This window comes from Condylura cristata, unplaced genomic scaffold, assembly GCF_000260355.1.
Source record: "Condylura cristata isolate star-nosed mole 26May11 unplaced genomic scaffold, ConCri1.0 scaffold00006, whole genome shotgun sequence".
Taxonomy (NCBI): Eukaryota; Metazoa; Chordata; class Mammalia; order Eulipotyphla; family Talpidae; genus Condylura; species Condylura cristata.
The window spans coordinates 20,981,627-20,998,174 of NW_004567107.1; the positions used below are offsets into that span (position 1 = coordinate 20,981,627).

At 41.3% G+C, this 16,548-nt stretch overlaps 1 protein-coding gene across 1 annotated transcript in view; it reads left to right on the top strand.

Annotated features, from left to right (window-relative positions):
* ABCA1 (ATP-binding cassette, sub-family A (ABC1), member 1) overlaps nt 1-16,548 on the top strand; it is a 117,162-nt gene that overhangs the window by 51,738 nt on the left and 48,876 nt on the right. Inside the window, exons 6-9 of the mRNA XM_004677462.2 lie at nt 80-201; nt 2,527-2,703; nt 11,678-11,770; nt 15,975-16,215. Coding sequence (XP_004677519.1) covers nt 80-201; nt 2,527-2,703; nt 11,678-11,770; nt 15,975-16,215 — 633 coding nt within the window. The remainder of the gene's footprint in view (nt 1-79; nt 202-2,526; nt 2,704-11,677; nt 11,771-15,974; nt 16,216-16,548) is intronic.

Below are 16,548 nucleotides of genomic sequence, written 5' to 3' on the forward strand. Positions count from 1 at the left end.
CTATAGTTTTCTTCATCTGCACCATTGTGATTTTCTTGAGTTACTTATTTATTGAAAATATATTGCTATTTCTCAACAGACTTGAAGCTTCAGGATTTCCTTGTGGACAATGAAACCTTCACTGGCTTCCTGAATCACAACCTCTCTCTGCCAAGGTCCATTGTGGACAAAATGCTGGGTGCTGATGTCAGTCTCCACAAGGTGAGGTACTACCTTCAGCTTCCTCCGTGAGGCTGCTGGCAGTAACATGGCTTCAGAGTGCCTGGAAAGAAATGAATAAAACCCTGTGTAGTGGCACTGAAAGAGGGTGCTGTAGCTCATGTTCACCTTCATCTATTTCACTTCCTTCTCAGGCTATCTTTACCATCCGTAGGGTGGAAATGCAACCTGGCATCATGGACCAGCTGGTTGAAAGAAAACTTACTTCCTGCCTGTTAACTGACACTTGTGGATCACTTCCCCCTAAGGACGGAATGAATTTAAGTTAATGCGAATTAAGCATTTAAATTTTTTTTAGTTTTGAGGCAATTACCAGTATTGAGGATTATATAGTAGTGCTCTTTATAAAATCTAAGTTAAGCTTTATAAAAACCCAATGCTTCCTTTAAAGATAGATAAGAAATACTTAAGAAGAAAATGCTTATATTTATTATTTTTAAATTAATAAACAAGAGGCCCTCCCTGGTGGTGCAGCGGGTTAAAGCACAGCACTGAGAAGCTAAAGCCACTTCTGCATGAGTTCGATCCCTGCCTGCCCTGGAGGTGACCACATGATGTGGCAGACCTCTCCTGACCCTCCCGCTGCTCCCCTCAGCAGTGTACTTCGTTGATCTGCCTGTTCTGTTCCCCACTCTGTCTCTGGTGAAGCCTCTCGCCACCCCTGAGCCTCTGGCCTGTACCCCAGTTCTGTATGAACAAATAAATAAATCTTTAAAAAAATTAATAAACAAGAAAGAAATATTAGTATTTATATAGAATTTTAATCTTAGATTTTTAGAAACCCTCATCTGGCATCATTAGATATCATACTGCTCCCAGCCTGTGGGTAGCATTCCAAGTCACATGGCTAAGGATTTTCAGAGAAGCTTTTCAAGTTTCTCCTCTAGAAGAAAGGAGAACTGCTTTCTTACCATGTCTATGTCTAAATATGAGCATATCTTTACAATAAGCAGACATGGTAGAAGTGTTTATGCTTGAAAATAAGGTCTTCACTTTACATTATCTAGAATTTTTTAATATTAGAAAAATGTGCTTACTGCTTTTTCTCATGACACTAGAAAAATAGGCCTAGTGTTTACCGATTGTGTGGTTGGGAGATGAGCCAAAGGCAGCAGGCGAGTGAAAATAGTTCCATTTCACATGATTTCCATTGCCCCCTGCAATTTCATATCTGTTACACCTGATCAGTTTAAAATAAGGGCCAGACGAGGTGTGGAGGTGGTCCTTGCAGGGTCGTTAGTGCCTCTCTGCTGTCCATATTCTTAACCAGACACTAAAGGGAGGCTGACAGTTTGGCAGCAAGGACTAATTAGAGAAAGGAGTTAAACTGAAGTGTGTTTTAGTATCTGGCAGTAGGTGAAATTCAGTGGAAACCCTAGCAGACCAATGCTCTGCAGCATCAGGGAGCTGCATCCAGAGAGCCTTTTGGTGCTTCACTCACACTGGTTCTACACCAGCAGTTCAAGCTGCACTAATTTAAGATAACAGGGGACATAGTAATGAAGTAATAAAAAGTCTGCATCCTCCTTTTATTTCTTCCATAGCTATTTATTATCTATGATATTTCATTACTTTGGAAAAAGTGAGCAAGAAAACCAAGGTCCCACTTCTTACTAACCTTTGCTGTCCAGTGAATAGTAAGGGCCATATGTGAAGAAGTACAGTTTATTTAGGCCACAAAGACTAATTACACAAGATGTGGTCAAGAAAGGTTCTCTAGGAAATGAATGGGTAAGAGTGTATTAGAATTGGTCCATCAAATTGATGAGAAAAGGTTTGGCATTTTGCTTCTCTGTGGCAAATGAAATGAGTTCCAAATTCTGAAATTGCTTGAACATAGTTGTGTGCATTATTAGTTAAGTATATGTATCTACAAAAATGGTGTATGTAATTTTCACCCCTATAATTCAGTTTAACCCTAGTCTTACTATGTCATAAGTTTCAAAACAATGCAGAGGGTTTCGCTAATAAGGGTGGTTTCAGGGGTTCATACTCTGAATTCCTACTTTTTGAATCATGTGTTCCATGTCTGAGAAAAAGTGCCGGACCTAATATTTCCTTTGCATGAAAGACAAGAGTGTGGCAGTCCACTACGACATTCAGGTTTTAATTGTCCTGTCAGATTGTGCCTTGATCCATTCTCAAGGTCCGTTAAGAGACTTGGACTATTAGTCCATTGGACTATTGCTGTGGTGTCCATTCCTTAAAGCCACATTGATGTGAATTCCTCTTATGAACTTCAAGGAGCCAGCTTCCCATCTTTGTAATCCAGTTTTGCTGGTCTCTCTTTGTATGAAATGCTTCCAGATATTTTTGCAAGGCTACCAGTTACATTTGACTGATCTGTGCAATGGATCAAAATTAGAAGAGGTGATTCAGCGTGGTGACCAAGATATTTCCAAACTTTGTGACCTGACAAGAGAAAAATTGGATGCAGCAGAGAAAGTACTTCGTTCCAACATAGATATCCTGAAGCCAGTCATGGTGAGTAGACTTGTTGTGTGGAGGAAGCTTCAATCATTAGTACTTTTGGAATGTGAAATTATTCCATGGACAACCTGACTTTGTTTTTGTAGAAACAAAACTGACTGGGAGTTTGAGATTTAATTTAGCTCAGTGGCATTCTAATTGTTCTTTCAAACCTTTGGGCTACCTCCCAAAGAATAAATGGGGTAAGAATGAGTTGGGTGTGGTTCTGAATAAGTTGGGTGTGGTGGGTTCCCTTGGAATCCAAGGTCCTGGGTACCCAGAATCAATCAGGGAAGACCTAGTATTTAATGTTTTCTTTATATTATAATTTGAAATTTTAAGAGTTCGTTTGATGAAAGAGTTCCCCAGGTTAAAAAAAAAGTCTCAAAACCATTATTGGGAAGATGAATGTCTATTCATTTTTAAAAGTCCATCAGAAAGGCAACATGAACTGTCATAATGGGAAAACCTAGAATGGGATGGAAAGTCACTCAGTAATTAGCTTAATCAATGACAAAATTACATGAACCAAAAAAAAAAAACAAACAAACAAACAAACAAATTCCACAGTCTGATCAGCCAAGGAATCAATACTTCAGAGAGACAATCCACAAAAATACACTATTCTTTAATCAAAGAATGCAGATGAACCAAGCATACTGGGCACCAGAGTGTTACACATAGTTCCAGAACAGGCATACTTCTTTGGGTATTCTGAGAACTCTGGTGAAAGTCTCTTCCAACAGCATCCCTTAGTATCCAGCTTTTTGTTTTTCCCTCCCAGTTCTCCATATAGTACTCTGATTTATCAGTAGGATCTCCTGAAACCAGGAAAAGAGTCCTGGAAGATGGCTGTGCCTGGAAATAGATGTTTCTCATAATCAAAAAACAATTGGACTCGTCTGGGACTTTGTGCAGCATCATTATTTTAGAGATAGGTCCTTCTAGGACTACTAAGAATGTTCAGGAAATGTGCCTGGATCACACCCTAGAATGTGACCTTAAAAACACATCCCACCATTTACACTCTTCACTTGATCAAGAAGTTCTTGTATCTTGCCTGATTCTATAATATTTGCAGCTTCTGCCTGAAGTGAAGGTGGTGATGGAACGTTGAGTACTTGGGTGATTCTATGGCAGAGTTGATGGTGAGCTAATCAGTGTAAAGGATTTAGGCCTAATACTAAGTTCTGTTCAGTTTTATTGCAGAAGGGGGTATATTCTGTTCAGTGTTTAAAAAAATTACTGAATTGTTTTGTTTACTGCTCTGTGATTGGTTTATGTTCCTAATATAAAATCTTTGGTAAGATCTATTTTTGAATGGGGATGTTTGTAACCTACTTAACTGGTTAAAGAGTTACATAAGCTTATTTTTGTGTAGACATTCACTATGGCTCCTTTTACTGTGTAAGAGACATAGAGGGTTGAAGATTTTTACAGATGCTAGACCCTATCCTTGGACTGTTTTGCTTAACTTCACAACAAGGCATTGCAATTGTCACTCTTTCAGCCAGGATGATTTAAATTTTGGAAAGGTGGTACTTCTAGAAGACACAATAACTTATTCTGTGGCTAATTCATTATTTCATTTGTTTACTAGTTAAATACCAGTTGTGTGCACAACCCAGTATAATCCCTTTCCTTATAAAATGTCTGTATTGTTTTCTATGTAAATGACAGTATAGTCTTTGTAATATGACAATCATAGTTTCAACTGGAAAACTCTCTCTGATTGGGAGGACTAGCATGATAAGATATGTGGAAATGCATGGTCGAAACTGTCAGCTTTATCACAGCCCATCCTGTTGTGTTGTGATTGTACTTAGCAGATCAGTTGATTCATGACTGTGTATTGATTAGGATGGCTACCATATGCTTTCTGTGCATCTCTTCAGGTTCTGTTCTTGTCTGCTGTTGCTGAGAGATCGCTCTATAACATCAGAAAATGGGACTCTTTTCTATGGAAAACATTTTTTGGAGATTTCTCAAAATATTAAAAATGGGTCTTCCATGTGCTCCAGAAATTCCACTCCCAGGTATCTACCTGAAGAATGTGAAGACACTAATTCAAAGGGATATATGCAAGCCTGTGTTCATTGTAGTACTGCTTACAATAGCTAAGCTTTGGAAACAACCTAAGTGCCCAAAGACAGATAAGTCAATTAGAAAGATGTAAGAACTACTACTTAGCTGTGAAAGAAGATAAACTCTTGCTTTTTATGACAATATGGAAGGTTTATGCTAAGTGAAATAAGCCAGAAAGAGAAAGACAAATACTGGATCTTATCACTTACATATGGAATACAAAACCAATGACAGACCTTAGAACTATGACTGCTAAATAGACTACCAGAGAGAAAGGGAGATTGAGGAGCGCAAAGTGGGGAGAGACTACAGAAGACTATTGGTGCCTCGGTAGTGCCTGTGGTGTATTAACACACACCTAAAAGTATAATACCATACCTGTAAATCATGATCAGTGTTGCAAACCATTGTTACCATAAATAGATTGATAGGTAAATTAATAAAGTAAAAATTTTTAAAAAAGAAAATGAGGCTCTGGAATTAAAATATAGTGAGTAGTCAGAATGGTTCTATGTAAAGGATACCTTGGGGGATGAAATGACTTCCAAACACTTTGAAATGTGGCTCTTAGTTCTTGGACTAAATGATCTTAATTAGAGCACTATTTGATGTCCATCAGACAGCTTTTTGCTCCTGCCTCTTGGACGAAATGTCAGCCTTTGTGATGTTAGACGGGTATGGCATGCACAGTCACTGTACATGGACAATTTCTTGTTCCAGGAAACATAACAGGAGCAGCGACCAGTGTCAGACTCAGCATAATGAGGATAGAAGCTCAGCTGTCAATGTGTTTTGCACCAAATGTAGATTATCAGGAGCAAGAGAGATTTCAAAATCTCTCTCCCTTTTTCCTTTTTGGGTGGATATTTTCTTTTTTGAGCCAAGCATCTTCTTCCTCTTTTTACTGGGCCTCCTTCAGTCTCCTTGGGGAAGTACAGCAGAGTGGAAAGGGCACCGGCTTGGGGTCAGCTGCATCTGGCTTCAGTCACTGCTTCAACATTTTACCATCTGAGTGGCCTTCTGTAAATTATTTAGCCTCAGTAAAGCCATGTTTCCTCTTCTTTTACATGCAGATAGTAGTTTCCCTTTGTTGTGATTATAGTCATGCATATGAAGAACTCAGCATGGGCCTGGCATAATTAGGTGCTTAATAGTAAATAGTAATTTGACTGATAGAAATAATGTAAATTGTATGACAAAAAATTGCTGGGAAGTTAAAAATTTCCTCTGTAGGTCAGTGTTAGGAGTTGGACTCCTACTACGCAAATGAGTCCTGAAGAATATTTTGATGAAAAAGTATTATTCTTTACCTAGGTAGTGTCTTGACTGCTTACTCTACAGATTTTTTTATTTATGTGTATACCTCGGTTATGCCTTACCTTAAAAATTAATGCTGATAACAGAATGCTATTATATCTGTTAAGTCTGTGGAAATCAAAACCAGTTTCCAACAGGAGTCCTGCTTTTTCATTTAAAAACATAATTTCTGAATAGTAGGGATTTGTGTCAAGTATATTCCTGAAAACCTTATAAAGATGGCTTTTTGATAAGTAAAGTAATGGATTAACAAGTGAAATATCTCTAGTATAAATGCATAGTCATGAAGGGAGACTTGTGTTAGTGCCCATAGTATTTGTACCATTCAGGAGGAGGTCAGCGCAATGTGGCAGAGACTTCTGTGGTCTTAGCTCTGGGCTAGTTGGCTGGGTGGGTATCGTTCCCACCTGTTTCCTTTCTGAAGCAGCACATACATTTCCCTGAGGAGGAGAATATGTGGGGGCCTCTCTTTGCCACCCCATAATAACCTCTCGTCTGTTTTGGACTGTATTGAGCTATACTATTGATAGTAGATGGGCAGATTTGTTTGGACTGGAAGAATTCATTTGCTTCTTTGTCAAGGCCTTGCTAACTATTATTTTTCTAATACTGTCTTAACAAATTACCACAAACAGCCGCTCCACACATCATGAATTATCTTGCAGTTCTGTAGAAGTCTATGTACATCATGGCCTACTGGGACCACTTAGAGTCTCAACAAGACTGAAATCAAGTTGTTCATAAGGTTGGAGCCTCTGAAGATGATTTGGTTTTGTCTCATTCAAGTTGGTTGTTGAATTTGGTTCCTTGTACTTGTAGGACTGAAGTTCTTGTTTCCTTGCTAGATGTCAGTAAGGGGCTGACTGTTGCTCCAGAGCCTGCTAGCATTCCTTTGTGATGCTTTCAGATGGTGCCTCTCCAGCCGCCATCAGGATCTCTCTCCTATTTCACGTCTCTTTCAACCCCATTTCTCTGCCTCTAAACAGAGAACATTCTCTGCTTTTAAGGGACTTGTGTGACTACTTTGGACTTAGATAATACAAGATACTCTCCATACCTCTAATTATAATTGTATCTGTAAAGTACATTTTTTTTTTACATTAGATATGGCATTTTATCATGTAATGTAACCTATTCACAAGTTCTGAGGATTAGCGTGTAGACAGCTTTGGGAGCTCATTTATCCTCCCACAAGTATCGTTTGACTGGAAGTTGTGTTCCAGTACATCTTTGAAGTGTTTCCTCAGAGCCCTTGGCTTCTCTTAGTCCCTCTTGAGCCCTGTGACCTTGTTTGTCCACATTGAAAGAGGGACTTGAATCATAATAAACATGACTCATTACAGTGAGAGCAATGACTTTGGGATGCACCACATCTCTGAACAAGGCGTGAGGGATTTGTCAACAAAATCAACAACTGTAAGTCTGTTTTGTACCAGTCCCATTCTAGGCGCTGAAGGTTCAGCTTTGAACCAGATACATGGAACTTTCATTCCAGTGGGCAAGACAGGGGATTAAAGGAATTCTCCTCAGTGTGCAACCCATAGCGTTAAGCTGTCTTCTCATTTTACTTTTACTGATGCCACTCAACAGCACTCTGACAGCTGTTGTTGCCAGTGTGGGGTACTGTGAGACGTGGCAGAGGAATTTGGGGTTCTTTAGGCTTGGATGCCAGTCCTGGCTTGTCGTTGTCTCAGTGATGTGCCGGTGATGTCTGATCCTTAAACTGGGGGAGATAGGGTCTGATTCTTACATTAGGAAGGACAGGATACAGATTAATGTCCACTACTGTGTAGCCATGTGTTGTATAATCTTGACCTTCGATGATACCTTCACCCTAAAAAGGAAAGTTTTCTTCCTCTGGAACAAAGCGTTCTGTTTATATGTCTTCTGATGCGTACAGCACATTCTTGCAAAGTCAGAACTCAGTTCATGGGACAAAGGAGGTGAAGTGAGTGTGCCCTGAGGTCCCTGGAAAGCCAGTGATCTCATAGTGGATTATAGAAAGAGCAGATGGGGTGAACAAATTCATCTTTGTCTTGGAGGGTCTTTGTTTGGTGTCTTCTTACCCTTAAACAAGGACTCAAAATGCAGATGGGACTTGACTCATAATTTTTTGGGACTAGATACTTCAACATGTCACATTCCGTCCTTACGGGATTTATGTGTGGGTTCTTTTGAAGGAGAAAACATTTGCTTTTCCTCTCCTCCTTTCTGAAATTCAGACATTTGTGGGAAGTATCAGATTTTGTTTGGCTTTGTTTGATTTTACTGCCCACCTGCTTACAACATATGCTTTCACTTGGCAAGCAATTGCAATCCCCATCATTTTGTATTTGGTAAAATGACATGCCTTGCAGATTTATGCTTTAGACTCTTGTGTTTACCTGATTCCTAAGGGAAATTTGGAGCACAGAATAGAGGGATACGTTGGTGAATTTAGCAGAGTGTTAATGTGTCTACTCAACTCCATGTCACCACACATTTTTGCCTCAATTATACTATTTCTTCCTTGAAAATTGTTGCTATTTTAAGTTAAAGGCTCATTTTGGTCCTGAATGATGTGATAGTAGGCATATTTAACTGTGTTTAGAAACAGAAAAAAAAATGAAGTATTTGAATACATTAAATAGATCAAATTTAAAATTTAAATTGTTGAACTGTCTTCTAAAAGATCAGTAGTTTTCTCTGACATGAGTTTTGTAATTCTCTACTTCAACAACAACAAAAAAATGTTAAAATATTCCTGAAAGTAAAACTTTGTAATGTAGATCATTGGAAAGAAGCAGTACTTCTGGGTGGGGATATTCTTTGTACCCAGGATGTGTCTTATTTTCAGTTTGAAAGGAACATGCTCATACCCTCAGTTGGGTTTTCTGTGCATGTGCAAAGTGAAGTAGAGACTTTAAGAAAGTGTTTAAGTGTGAAATGTTCCAATGAACACATTATAACATGTGTTCTTTGGAAGAAAATAATATTGCTTATTATATTGAATGCTTTTCAAAGGTGCCCATATTTCACTTTATCTAGTAGTAGAATCTCTGAAAAATTTGGGTGTGAAGATTTTTTTGAAGAGTTTTCAGTCACATTTCAATTTCACTGATGTTCTCTATTTTATTTCTCTTTGATTTCAAATTAGAAATATACTCTTCCAGTCTTCATTTTGTTTAGTGATCATCTGTAATACTAAATACATTCATTCAGCCACACTTACTGAGCCCTGGTGTGTGCCATGCACTGGACAGGGGAAGACTGTGGTGAGCAAGAAACAGCTGTCTCTGATTTCTCCTGTGGGTCAGGGGTTTGGCGGCCCTGGGGGGCACCTCTGACCCAGTCTTTGAGGATCAGCAAAAAATCAGAATAGAGGGTAGTCAGATAAAGTGCAGGGAAGAGAATGTTCTAGGCAGAGGTCATGGCAGGTGCATGGGTCCAGAGGGGAGAGAGAAGATGGCATTTGTGGGAGCTGAACATGATCGGTTCAAAGTCAGTTGATTGGATTGGAGTGGAGTGGGGGTAACTATGGGGAGTTTCATGGGAGAGGGAATGGTAAGGTGGGACCCTGTGGCTGTTGGGCCTCATCCTCAGACAAGGGAGCCACCCAAAAGCTCCATGGGATGAGTAACTTGTGAGGTGAATCCAAACAGAGAATGTAGTTCTTTTCAAGAAATGGAAGCCCTGTTTGCAAAGGTGTTAAGTTTGGATAGCAAGTTTTCTCTTCCCTCAAAAGGGAAGAGAAAGGCAAGGATGTCATAGTTTATGGTTGTGAAGGCCTACTATGTGCCAGGCATTGTCAGGGCTCTCTGCATGTGTGCCCTCGTTTGTTACATGAAGTGCTGTGACTTGTGCACATGATATTAACTGTGTTGGATAGTTCAGAAAATGGAAGCATGGGGAATTTGAGCCACCTGCCCAGGGTTTTGTAACCACACCTCTCCCTCCATCCTCATAACCGGAGAAGAAGTGGCAGAGTGACAGGAATGATAAGAACCTATTTCCATTCAGACTTTATGAAAGAAACCAGTTAACCCCCACCAGCTTTTAAGATTTTTACTTAAAAATATTGAAATGGAATGAAAAATTAAGCGTTTTTGTTTTGCTACACAATTCTGAACATGTACCATCTTGTGGCTCTCATGGTAAGCACAAAAACCCTTTGCCTTCATGTCTTCTAATTATGACCTCAAGTTGTCCTTCCATCAAGTTTTCCCTTAGGTTTAACTTTTAGTATAGGTTCAACTATTGGCTACAATGTGATCCTGAAGAGAGAAAAGAAAATGCCTAAAACACCCCACCTATTTGCTCATGAATTCAAATCACAGAGGGAAATGTCATTAGCACTGTGACCTGAGTATGTTTAGAGGTCCCTTCGCCCAGCAGAGGACTGGGAGTGTGGGAGTGCCAGAAGCTGGTGATGAAGCCATTTCAGGAGAGCTCATGAATCAGGCTGAACAAATTCTTTCATAGGGTGTTTAGATAGATTTGATCAGAAATGTATATTCAGCGCTATGCTTGGATATTATGGTGACATGATAAGACTAACTTGATCTTGTTACATATGGAGTTCTCTTGAAACGAAAAATTCCATATCTCTCTTTCTAAGAGACAATGATGTGTTCATTCACTTTCAATTATTTTCTAAGCTGTCTGCATTAAGATTTATTGTAGTCTGATATAAGACAAATACTAAAGTAACCCAGGCTTCTCTAGATTTCAGAGGTGACTGATGTAGAATAAAGTGATGTCTATTGAGGAGCCAAGGAAAGTTGGGTTTTCCCTGAAGACTGTTTCCCCTAACTAACAAATAAGAATGACGAAACTCATCCTGTATTTTTTCTTTCGGTGCCTGAAAACTCAGAATCAAATTTGAGGCTCTTCAGCTGTTACCAATCTGGTCCAGACTCTGTGTCTCATTGTTTTTTCTTTCTCTAGCTTATACTTTCTGCCCTGGGCCCAGTTATTTTCTGTGCAGCTTTGTGGCACATAGCAGCAATTAAATATCTAAGTGAATAAAGTGAATAAATAAAAATATTTGTCTAAAATGAGACATAATGATACATGTTCTGTATTAAATTTCCAGTGTTAGAACCAGTGCTGACTTGCGTAAAATAAAAAAGAAAGAACTTCTCAAGCTATTGGAAGTCTCTAAGCTTTATATTTTTTCTCTTTCTTATGAGCCTTGTTTCTGAAGGTATTCTCCTGATGCCTCTTTTGCAAAAATGTAAAATTGGGGATTTGTGGTTAGAGTTGCATTGGATACACGCTCCAGCACACGCACATACACACACACACACACACACAAAGAGGCCCTCCCCCATGAGATATTTTTATCTTTTGCCATGTCTAATAGTTCTAAATATACATATTCCCACAATATTTTAAGCTCATTCATCAATAAATTAGTAACTCTTATCTGATATAAATAACATGTCAGCATTCCATATAGAATAGTTTTAGTATTTTACTTTGCTTAGCAGCGAGTTTCTCATGTTTTAAACTTAAGATTGTGAATGGTTTTAATTAACTTGTTTATTTTCAATAGAGACTTCCAGTTTACAACTGAGCTTAGAAACAGTGTTTTTTCTCATTTCAGAGAGAACTAAATTCTACATCTCCCTTCCCATATAAGGAACTGACGGAAGCCACACAAATTTTGCTGGATAGTCTTGGGACTCTGGCCCAAGAGGTAAGTGGTGTCTTCTAGCACCAGAAGGCAGACAATTCACAATCAGCTTTTTTTGACTTTGAGTTTGGCTGAGAGAGTCCTTTTGATTTAATATTACATAAAATGTAAAATCAGTGTTAGAAGCATCAGTGATCTTAAAAATCATCTGGTTTGATTTCCATACTTCAGAAATGAAGAAACAGGCCTTGTTAGTGCTTAAATGTTCAGTGTCTAGTGTGGACTTTCTCTTATGGTTCCTCTCTGTCCCAGTATAATTCGTCCTCATGTGTTACTTTCATCTTACCAGCTGCTTCTGCATATTTCTTCTTCAAAAATAAGGCTAGGTCATATTTATTACTAAGACATATGTTTGCTAATCAAAGGAGAAAACAGAGTTACTTTAAATCACATCTTCCCCCGTGGATATCTGGCCTCTGAGAATATCATCTCTTGATGAATACCAGGTTTGCCTTTTTGGCCCCATGTTGACAAATGTTTCAAGATAACCTTTGTGAGAGGATCAGAAGGTCTGTGGGTGCATGCAAAAGCAGTTAACCTTTCCTCCGCCTCCTAGCCAGCTGAGTGTCACCTTGCTGACACCCAGCCCTGTTTCAGATTAGACTTGGAAAGGAGAAACTGTCTGGAGCTAAGCATGTGAGGAGCTGAGCCAGGGAGTAGTGATCAGAAACACCGCCTGCCTTGCCTTAATGTATAGGGCACTGCATAGAGATCATTGGTAGGGACACATTCTCACTGCTAGCCCAACCTTATCTTGAGGTGCTTCTCTAGCTCATTTTTTGTGTTTGTGTCATTTTTCTCAAGTACTAAAATTTACTTTGGGTTTTCTGAGATTAGAATTGTTGCATATTCCCTGGGGAAAATGAAGAACATTTGGAACATACAGAAAATACTGTGATCACATACCATCGCCACTGCAGTGTATTGCTTTCTGTTCCATTCTCTTTTCTGTTTTACTTTTGCTCAAGTCTGTCTTAACTGTAGAGGCTTGGCATTGCAGTCCTTTTCAGGAGGAGACACCCTCTTCCAGCCTGCTGTTTGTTGCTCCAGCTCGGAGTGCTGCTGACTTTCTGTAGGTGGAGAGGCAGGGTCAGCCAGGGTTCTTCCAGGAGGCAGAAAGAAAACAAACTGCCCTGCAAGTTCATGGCTGTTTCTCCAGGGTCTCGTTAGCTGGCATTGGCCTGCCCCATACAACTCTGGCACATCTCCTCCCGGCCTCCGAAAGCAAAGCAGGACCTGGAACTTGGGAACGCTGCCTCTCAATGTAGGGCCTGGTTACAGCTGTTTCCTCTTACCTCACTGGGCTGCCTTTTGTCTGGGGTAAAACAGTAATTGAAAGCATGTAATGCTCCTGTTGCTGATGTGGCAGAAGGGCTCCGACTGAGACTGCATTTTTCTTGGCAGCTGCTTCCATGTGCCCTGCCTGCTCCCTAGCCCAGGGCAAGCAAGGGCTACCCCTTGTCTCAGTGGAACATCTTCAGGTCATTTTGACCATTATTCATTGTCCGACTTATAGTTCTCTGGGGCAAATGGGAGGAGAAAATAAATAAATGCACTTGTTTATCTATTCAGTGTTTGGAAAGACAGTTGTTTGTTTTCACCAAAGAGAAAGGGAACTAGCATCTTTTGAAAGCTCTCTGGACTTGGCAGCTTCACCAATTTTCCTGTATAATCCATATGACAAATGTGAGTGGGTGTTAGCATGCCCATTTTGCAGAGGAAAACCTTGGAAAAGTTGTAGGAAAAGACAGCTTACCCACAGTCACCTAGTTAATTAATTGACAAAACTGGGATTTGAACCCAGAATGGTTGGATGCCAAGACCCATGTTCTTGCTGTCAGTGCTTGCTTTTTGTCTGACAAACTCTGATAATAATGGGAATAGCATAGAAAGGAGGTCCGTCAAGGAGAGAAAATATGGATTCACAGAACGTGTGGGTGGGCGTGTGGGTGGGAATGGGGAGGTTAGGAGTCAGATGAGGCAAAGCTTATATGAGCGTCACATCAGGGTAACTGCGGAGCTGTGCCTGATGAAATGGGCAGGCAGGACAGGGAGCTGCATCTGTTGTCCACTCGGCTTCTACCTGGTGCCTGGGTTCACAGGGAGCACGCTCACTTCCTGTACTCATGTGCCTAGGGAGAGCTAGATACGAACAGGTCAGTGTGTACTGTGGCATGCGGTGTGGATGTATACAAAGAGAGAAATAAACCCAGTCAGGAAAGTAGAGGGTGGTGAGTCCATGTTGTTTTAGAGACATGATTAGGGGAGTCCAAGATGGCATTTGAGCCTGAGAAAATGGAAGTGTGCCCCCCCCCACCCAAGCAAGGGGAACTGCACATCAGACACTGACAGGTGGCATGATTAAGGGACGAACTTCAAGTGGGAGACCAGTGGCTAGAACAAAGTGAGCAAGTAAGAACGTGATGGAGGTGAGGACAGAGATGGAGGTGAGCACCAGGAAGGTCTGATGAGGGTAGTTGATGCCAAGTGGAATGGATGCAGAGAAGTTTTGGTGAGAGAAGCAGATGTATACGATTTTATACTCTGGCTGTTAAATTGAAGAGAGGCTGTGGTGAGCGCAAGGGAAGAAGGAACTAGTATAGTTGATTGAGAAAGGAGTGAGTCCGACAGCCTTTCATTCTCTCCACAATGATCACACACTGGTTCAGTTGCCTGGAGAACAAATAACCATCTCTCCCTGGGAGGGGGAGTGGTTCCCAGAGGAAGTGTGGAGCATGGGGTGAGGTATGGAAGAATGAGTAGAAGTTTGCTCCCAAGACAGGTGCTGAAAGGGCCCAGGGTTGGGAATAACAGTCGCTTAGGTGCCTCTGTCCAAAGCTGTGATGGCTTTATGTGTGTGGGAAGAGGCTTTTCTTTCAGTTTGGGGTGGTGAGATGGTGATGTGAAGTGGCAGAAGGGAGTGACTTTCACACACCACTATTTAAGAATCTCCAGGGCAATTCCCACCACCAAGGAGGAAGGTGGCCTGGCTGCCTCTCCCTCCTGCCTATGTCCAGGTTATGAAAGATAAAGTCAGGGTAGGCGGGTCACCTCTTGGTGTTCTCATGGCTTGTGCTGCATGCTGCTGTTCTGGAAGGAGATCCTTATGACCTCTGGCCCTTCCTTGAGTGCCCAGTTTTCTTCTGGAGGCAAAAGACAAAAGTCAGGAGATGCGACATCTAGGATCATGTTAGTTGTAGGAGCCAGCAGGGTCTGTGAGACTGAAAGTGGCTTGTGGAGACTGAATCGAGGCCTCCTCCAATGCATGTGTGGGGTTCCCCTTCCACACACACTCTCCATGGCTCAGTCTTCCAGGTGGTGAGAACGTGTGACATTCAAGGAATGTAAGAGTTTATTAATGATTTATTGTGAAATGCAAAGTGCTCTATAAATATTTAATTAGAAGAGCAACTGGGCAAGGAACCCCGCTAGGTGCCGAAGTACATTTGTGTGTGAGACAAAGTGCTGTTGGAGTTTAAGTCACAGGCTCAGCCCCCAGCTGTCTGGGTGTCTGAGGCATCCTGTACTGCACAGGGCCCTCTCTGCAGACCTGGTGATTTATTCCTCACCGTATTCTGTTTTATGAGGATTAGCTTCATGGTCTTAATGAGAAGTTGGACCCTCAGCAAAGAGATTTCTAAGGCAGTAAGCTACTGAGAGACATAGCTGGCATTCAAACTCGGGTCTCCCACCTAAGCTTTGTCCATTGTTGGACACTTAACCAAGATGAGGATGGGTCTTCACACATAGTGCCTTCTCTCCCAAGGGACAGGAGGCTCCTCAGCTTCTACATGGATGGATGTTTGAGGTGTTAATAGACACCTGTCTGTGATTGAGCTCCTGAGGGCTTTGGAGAATGCTTTCTCACCCGTAAGACAGAAGACAACCCAAAAGAAATCAAGTTCATCACTAGGGGCTTCACTGACTTCTAGGCTGTGCTTCTCAATCTTGTGAAAAGAAACCATCTGAACTTTTTGTGAAAATGCAGATATGAATGGTGGGTAGATAGACCAGATGCATTTCAAACAACCTCTCAGATAATGGTGACGCTCTTCATCTCTGGACCATGAGTGGAGGAGAGATGCAGTCAGACAAGGTGCTTCCTGGGATGTGACAAGAAAATAAGCTGTTTTTTTCTCCTCTGCCCCTCATGTGTGCTCTGACTACTCTTTCTCCTTTTCCTTTGTCTCTTCACCCCTGACACCAGCTGTTCAGCATGAGGAGCTGGAGTGATATGCGACAGGAGGTGATGTTTCTGACCAACGTGAACAACTCCAGCTCCTCCACGCAGATCTACCAAGCTGTGTCCCGCATCGTCTGTGGCCATCCTGAGGGTGGGGGCCTGAAGATCAAGTCCCTCAACTGGTATGAGGACAACAACTACAAAGCCCTCTTTGGAGGCAACGGCACTGAGGAAGATGCTGACACCTTCTATGATAATTCCACGAGTGAGTGTCTGCAGATTGGAGCCCTCACCCCATCCTGCCATAGTTCTAGACTCAACCCAGAGTCACCTCTTCCTCCTGCTTTTACCCCCTATCAACTCTGTAGCAGCACTGGACGTTGACAAGTCTGTTTGCCCACTTCCTGAGACTGAGCTCCTAGGGGACTCACGTCCTCAGGAGCTCACAGCCCCTGCTGTGTGGGGCCCGGCCCATCTCAGGTGTACCATGTACTTACTGAGTGAATAAATGATTGAATGCTACCTCCCCGTTATTTCTGGGGGATGGTTCCTGTAGTAAACAAGGATCGTTCCCTCCTCCTCCCTGTTTTACCTTCCC